This window comes from Aulonocara sp. 'chitande type north' Nkhata Bay, linkage group LG14 (assembly GCF_057382095.1).
Source record: "Aulonocara sp. 'chitande type north' Nkhata Bay isolate Kocher_YH1m ecotype deep benthic linkage group LG14, A_spYH_male_GT1.1, whole genome shotgun sequence".
Taxonomy (NCBI): Eukaryota; Metazoa; Chordata; class Actinopteri; order Cichliformes; family Cichlidae; genus Aulonocara; species Aulonocara sp. 'chitande type north' Nkhata Bay.
The window spans coordinates 17,158,650-17,166,220 of NC_141357.1; the positions used below are offsets into that span (position 1 = coordinate 17,158,650).

The window sequence follows — 7,571 nt, forward strand, 5'->3', positions numbered from 1 at the left end:
GCACAGTCGAGTCTACGTTTGTGTGGTTGCCCCCCCAAACCGCCGTGCATTGTGATTCTTCCTCCTGCATGTTCACTTTCACTCAATCAATGAAGCTAAACCTTAATGCACAGTAGTGGTGAAAATTGTATTTGCTGAGATTTTTCTTTGGCCAGAGAAAATTGTTTTGGTGGCAGATGCTACCAACCAGCCAAGGTGTCTTAAGGCAGAAAACACACCCAAATAACACAGCTTCCCCTCTTCTTCTTCCACAGCTAACAGTAGCTGAGTTTGCAGCCATTGTTTTCTTTCCAGATTCCAAAGTTGTGTTTTGTCTGACTCTTTTTTTCATCATTTTTCTGTCCTGATTTTCTTCTTCACTTCTTTCTCTTCTGTACCTTTTTTGTGCTTTTATACCCTGACCGTAATTTGTCTGCTTCTCAGTACGTCTTTCTGCGATTTCCTCACTTCCACTCTCATCTCTCTCGTTCATCTGTGCCTCTCCCCCACCATCTCCTAAACCCCTTCTGCACGTAGATGGAGGTAACCCCGTCGTGTTTTTTCGGGGTGGTGGTGGTGGTGGAGGGACTGGCGGTGAGTAGAGGGGAAAAAAGGGCCAGTAAAACAAAGAGAGGTTGTCTGCAGGCGAAGCAGGCAGGAAACGCAAGTCTCTCAGGACTCTCCCCCAGTCACTGCTCCTTGGCTATCCTGCCAGCCCACACCAGATTGAACCTGACAGCCCCGTTGAGCCACAGCAGCCCGCTTGTTATTTATCCCCCCTCTCCTTCTTTTTGTCTTTCTCTCCTCATATACTGTCTTTTCTTTTATTCATTTGATCGTGTTCCAAATTCTTTTCTCGTTGCAAGCTCATATATGTTTCGCTTCATGCATCTGCCGTTGTTAACTCTGCAGGGGACACAGAGACAGGGACAACCTCTCTTGTTTGCAGATTGTAACGAGTCCTTTGCTGAAGCGTTTAAGGTTAAAAGTTGATATGATAGAACTTAGCGAAGAGAACAAGAGGTTCAACATGAATATAAAATGTGTTTAAAAAGAAAAATAACTAGAACCAGCCAAACTTGGGAAACGTTGTTTTTTTCGTTCTAGTGAGATTAAGTTGTGCTCAGATGAAATAATCATTTGATGTGGAATGTGTCATCATTATTTATTATAAGGAAAACACCGATGCTAATATATTCTTGTCCACTGGAGGGCAGTGCCGCACAGTGTGTAGAAATGTCTGTCCGTGTAGTGAAGCGAATGATGCACAATTTGATGTCACTGGATGTTTTCTTTCTTGGTTTCGTTTGGTTTTTTTCCCACTTGGACTATATGAGGTAATATGGGTCAAGATGCTATACCCAAAACACATTTTTAAAAAAGCCAGGCACACTTACAATAATTGATAATGTGTGATTTTTTTCCCCATAACTGAAATCTACAGACTTAGAAAAACACAGGAAATTACACTAAAATGAATTTAATAGTTTTATGTTTTTAATGACTGATATCTTGCAAGGATCTGATGAAATGGAAGTAAATTTCCCATTACTTGTCAGACAAATCTAAGTAAAAGTTAACAAAGTCACAGTTTAATGTCATCAGCTCTATACAAGCATGAAGAGAGATGAAATTGTGTTCAGTTGTTTTCACTTTAATCAGCATAGGAATCGTCTCAGATCTTTACAAAAACCAGCACACGATAACCTTTCAAACATATCTGGTCTTAAAAAGTATCAATTCAGCATCTGATTTATCAAACAAGACAACTAAAGACTCGTCCCTCACTGATGGGAAATAGAATTGCCTCTTGACCTTCTAGCAGCTTGCTACTTCAAATCCCTTGTCATCGCCATTGCACCATCTCTATCTGCTGCCCTCTGGGAGCAACGCTGCCGACAAAAAAAAGAAAAAGTTGGCCGATCACGATAACACCGTTGAGCGCTACTCAGCATAAAGCACGTCTGGCCTCATCATATTTTCCCCTCGTGTTCTGACAATTGTTTGAACTGTTTTACTCCATAATAATACAAACCATCAAGGGTGCTGGCCAGGTGCACTCTGAGTATACAAGGGTGTTCACTGCCAGAGGAACGACACAGCCTCTGTTTTATCTGTTTGTGTCAGAGTGATTGATTGTTACTGGAAGCTGTCCAGCTTCACACTCGGTTAGTTGGAACCACAGACACACACACACAGCAGGTAGAGCCCATGGAAACCGGGCCAGTTTGGCTGTTTGTCAAGGTTTCGTGAAAGCCGCATGTGTGGGAAGAGAGGATGATAGTGGATATCATGCACATGTATTGTCTTTGTGTGTGTCTCTGTTGTACGTTAATTTGCATCAGTCCCTTTCATTTGTGGTCGGGGTGTTGCAAGCTCTTTAACCAACTGTATTCTCTGTAAAAGATTGTGCCATCTACATTTTAACCACCACAGCAAGCCAAACAAAACCACATTTCCATGTCCAGATATCCTGTGAAGAACATTTTAACGATGTTTTGATGGATTTATTAATGCCCTAACTGTTGGCCAGCTGTAATTGTTAGGATTGGCTTGTGCACCGTGGCATTTTATGAATTGTACTTAGCATGTTTAAAAAAACAGTAACTGTTTTCCTATTGAAACTTTGTCTGTCCTTTTGTCTTTGTTGTTGTTAGACCCTTCATATGATGCTGTACGGCGGACAGGCTGGTCCAACAACATGCACAGTGGCAAAGGTGAGGGCACACAAATCACCAATAATGTCTTTAGTTTTTTCACTGAACAGTAATGGTAAGTATGAGTGGAGCAACTTACTGAGCAGGGGCATGATTCGTGACAAACCCAATCATTTGTTATGGGGTGGAGGTTAAATAGTTTTCAGATACCCTTTAATGCAACTCTGCAGCATGCGAGCTGCCCTTCCAGAATCCACAGAGAGTCTAGACATGTGGGACAGCCTCCTAAAGATTACACTCGGCCAAAAGAAGCCACTCATACCACCAGCTACTGCCTTATTTACTTTGGACCACTGCTGGCATTCCTTTAAGATGTGTATATTGGTTATCTGCAGAGCACCCCTACTGATGTTTTCTGTGTCTCTCTTGTCCCTCACTTATTCCATTTCTCTCTGCAGGCTCGCCAGTGGTTACTCAAAATGTGACCAAGTCCACTGAGCAACCCAGAGCTCAGCCAGGTACTGGCTTACGTGGTGTCTTTCTTGACCTACTTAGTATAAGCACACACTCAAATCCGAGTCATACCAGCTTGTCTGTTGTGCCGCTTGTTCTGACAGATCTTTCTTTTAGTCTTTCTGTTAACAGTCGAGACAGTGAAGCATAATCACTTTGTGTTTATCATAGCATTATCTATTCTAAGATCCTGGTATTTTGTGTTTGTTTACTCGACTGATTCTGCTAAAGCTTCTCTTTAAATCCTCCAGCCTTAAGCAAAGTGTTTACTGACACTTACCAACAAGTGTAGTTGCCTCTTCTACTTGCTTTATTATTTGACAGACTTCAGCGTGTAATACTAATTTGTTTTGTCAGTGTTACTGTTAGTTGTGTTTACTTCATTTCAAATGTAATGACATGAAAAGAGCTATAAAAAGTGAAATTGTATCGATTCATCCAAATCCACCTATTTGAATGGTCGATTCATTTGTTATGGATATAGGATAGATACTTTAGAGTATCTACAGACTAAGTTCAGCGTGTCATGCACTATGACAATTATTTGAAGTTGAAAGGTGTATTTTATTGTATCAACTAATAATTGTGGAAAGTAAATATCATAACGATTTATTTGTCATTGAAATGTGTTTAGAATTTGCAAATTAATGATGAATCATTTCATAAATCATGAAACACAATTTATGGTATGGGTAATGGTATCAGCAGTACTGGCCCTGTATTTACTTGGTTTTACTTGATACCAAGTAAATTTTGGAGATAACCCAAAGAATCTGCAGTATCGCACAGCACTAATTGCCATAATACTAGTTGTGATGACTCACAAAGCTCTCCTTTTGCCCACAGACCCTTACCAGGTTCTGGGTCCCACCAGTAGTCGTTTAGCCAACCCAGGTAAGTCTCTCACCATAACCAGGTTTTCAATTCAGCAGCTGTAAAAACACACTTTCTCCAAAACCTTTGAACAGCATTGTTAGCATCCAACTGAGCTTCCAGATGGATGAGAAAGCAACCATGCCTGAACGTTTGCTCTTGTGTTTTCCAATAGGCTCAGGTCAGATCCAGCTGTGGCAGTTCCTCCTGGAGCTCTTGTCTGACAGTGCCAATGCGGGCTGCATCACTTGGGAGGGCACCAATGGCGAGTTCAAGATGACAGATCCAGATGAGGTGGCGCGACGCTGGGGTGAGCGCAAGAGCAAGCCCAACATGAACTACGATAAGCTGAGCCGTGCACTGCGCTACTACTATGACAAAAACATCATGACCAAAGTGCACGGCAAACGCTATGCCTACAAGTTCGACTTCCATGGCATCGCTCAGGCGCTGCAACCGCACCCGACCGAGTCTTCTATGTACAAATACCCCTCGGACCTAGCCTATGTGCCTTCCTACCACACCCACCAGCAGAAGGTCAACTTTGTATCCCCGCACCCTCCATCCATGCCAGTCACCTCCTCCAATTTCTTTGGACCCACTGCTCAGTACTGGAGCTCGCCCACTGCAGGCCTCTACCCCAACCCAAATGTTCCTCGCCATCCTAACACGCATGTGCCATCCCACCTGGGTAGTTATTATTAAAACCACCCTTTCTGATCATCCACCACCCCTTGAACCTCCCCTGGCCCACGCCATTTGCTGACATGCACTCTCAATGACGCCAAACCAATGAAGACTGAACTGACAGAGGTATTTTGTCCTCTGAAGAAATTTGATCCAAAATGAAGGATGATCAAATTAAAGGAAATTTTTTTGTATGATTATATAAACAACTGGATATTAAGGTCCAAAAAATGGAATACTACTTACCTTTAAATGACTACCAAGTTTTTTTTTTATTTTTTATGATTTATGGACATTTATCTGAGTTTCATGTGCCTTTTCCTTCCTCCTGAAAGCTGCACCTACAGTAGCTGCAAGTGGGTGTTCAAGAAGCTTCCTAAACCAAAGCCTGAAGACAGAAGATAACCCGCAAGTCTTTCTGCCTCATCTTCCCTTTACAGTACCAGACATGGGCCTATTACTTATGGGTCTCAAAAAGCATCCTTCTCAGTATGTACCTTGTCCTGTAAAGCATCTGCCTTTTCATTCATCTAAAGCCTTGACAGGATTTCTTATTCCCACTACATCTAACCTTCTGTTTTGACTGTCTATGTTTTTTTGTTCTGTTAATCTGCATGTTTTCATGTGTGTGTGTGTGTGTGCATGTGGAGAGTCTTCTGGAATTCTCTGGACAAGAAGGAGCTCTCATTGAGGTGGACTTTTCTCAGCACTGAATAAAATTTGGCAACTGGAATATGCCATTCACTATGCCATTTAACTTATCCTCCAAACTGGAAGGCTAGAGAAGAGTTGAATGCAGTTAAGAGGGAAGCGCTGTATGTTTTTGCTGATTTGGGTCAATTCAGTTGCTTAAAATGTTTTCTTGTGAGTTGTTTGCGGCGTTTGAGCTAGGCTAAGTGTTGACTCGATTGTGCCAGGAAAGCTGAGTCAAGATATAATTGCAGTAATTTGTTACAATAATTCAACGTAGGTCAGATGTTTTCACTCGGGGCCACACATTAGGCTATTAAATGTTTGCAGAGTCTTCGCATTTTTCAACCGTGCCATTTCCAGATGTGTTGTCGCTCGACCGTGTCAGTATTAATGTGAATGTCTTCTGGTTTGTGAATTTTTTTAAAAAAGGGATACCCTTTGGCAAAAATCTAAATTTGTCAGAAGTATTCATTTTTATTTTTAAACGTTTGATGAAAAAAAAGTAATTCCTTCACACTTGAGATCATGGATATAGAACACGAACGTGCCTTTTTGCAGATGTGGTCATGTTGACGTGTTGATGTTATCAACTGCCATTTGGTGGCTATTTATTTTCTATCCAAAATTGTCTTAAATGTTCTTCTATTTTGAATATGTGCTGTCCTGAAAATCCTGCCATGCTTTAACTGCTGATTTTGTATTTTTTTTTTTTTACCATATTTTGTCTATTCATTAAAGATGAGACAGCACTTCATCTTAAAGTGCAGGCAATGAATTATCACACCACAAATCTGACAATTTTGGACTTTGAAATGGACTCTGACAGTAAAAGCTGCCGTGGTGTCTCTTTACTCTTTCTAGGCCAGTCACGACCATATAGGTCAGCACAGTAGATGTGGCTATGCATCAAGTCATGTTAATAGACAGTTAAGTTGCATTTTTTTTTTTTCACCAGGGCTGGATCCTAATTTGAGAGTAACATGTGTGTCTGAATGTTAGTTTCTCACTGATCGTAAAGCCCAGCTAAATGCACATGAATCTCAAGTCAGGATTTCATTACCACAATGTAAGAAGACATATCCATCTTCATGTGTTCAAAGCTGTTAATATCGGAAGTATTCCTTTAGCGTAACTGAGAATGGACACTTGAATATAAATTACCTGGGAACTTTATCAAAGAACAAATCCGATAAAGTATGACGAGACGAAGCAAAGAAATCCTCAGATTCGCAAGCGCTGTGCGTTTGTCAGACCTATTTTTTATTATTTTATAAGCATCAGTCAACTAGGCATTAAAGCAACTTACTGTATAAATTATGCAGAGTTATTTTCATATGTGACACAGTATTAAAAAAGTCAAGAAAATTAATACACGAGTTGACCTCGGTCAAAAATGCAAAACTTTTAAGTCCATTTCTGCTAGGTGGTTTGTTAAGCTTTTTAAGCGTTTTTATATCTGTACATTTGGGCAATACATTTTACCTTTTTGTTTTTTTTGGTTTCTCTTTATTGTTATTATTTCTCAAGTTAGTTATAAAATCCTAAGTGCCATTAGGTGTAAACTATATTTTTGTGTATTCCCAAAACCATGAATGCCGCTTGAATGATAACCCGATGGCCGGGGATTCCTTTACTATATATGCAACGTGTGATCATGATGCCTTGTTTCCATGGCCAATCACTTTTCTTGCCAAATGACAGAGTTTCAGGTATTTTATGCAAAATAATACTAACAGTATTAATATCCACGATTAATTTCTTTTGACGATTTATAACATTCAGTGAGCAAATTGAAAGGAGAATATGATTTGTAGTATAAAGAAATTTTTCTAATGCACCCTGACTATTCATGTTTCACAAGCATTATCAATGAAAAGGGATCTCTGCTACTTCATATATGCAATGTATTTTGGATATCAAATATGTATATATATATATATATATATATATTTATATATATAAATATATATATATATATATAGTGTATGTTTTACAATTAACCAATGTATTATTGTTATTATTGTCATTCCTGCAATGTATGAAGTAATACCTTTTGAAAAAGGGCTTTTGTATAGGAAAATGTGACAAAATAAATATTTTTACCTCTCAATTAATGCCCTGTTGCCTTTCTGTGGTTTCACCAAAAAGTGAGTGCTAATAAAAACAAAG

The 7,571-nt window shown here is 39.7% G+C and overlaps 1 protein-coding gene across 5 annotated transcripts in view; it reads left to right on the forward strand.

The window, feature by feature from the left end:
- The window catches only part of fli1 (Fli-1 proto-oncogene, ETS transcription factor), a 30,327-nt gene extending 23,005 nt beyond the window's left edge, over positions 1–7,322 (forward strand). For all 5 annotated transcript variants that reach the window (XM_086261260.1, XM_086261259.1, XM_086261261.1 and 2 more), the window contains 4 exons: positions 2,637–2,696; positions 3,095–3,154; positions 3,996–4,043; positions 4,198–7,322. In XM_086261260.1, the coding sequence (XP_086117386.1) occupies positions 2,637–2,696; positions 3,095–3,154; positions 3,996–4,043; positions 4,198–4,727 (698 nt within the window). In that variant the 3' untranslated portion in view covers positions 4,728–7,322. The remainder of the gene's footprint in view (positions 1–2,636; positions 2,697–3,094; positions 3,155–3,995; positions 4,044–4,197) is intronic.
- Positions 7,323–7,571: the final 249 nt, after the last annotated feature.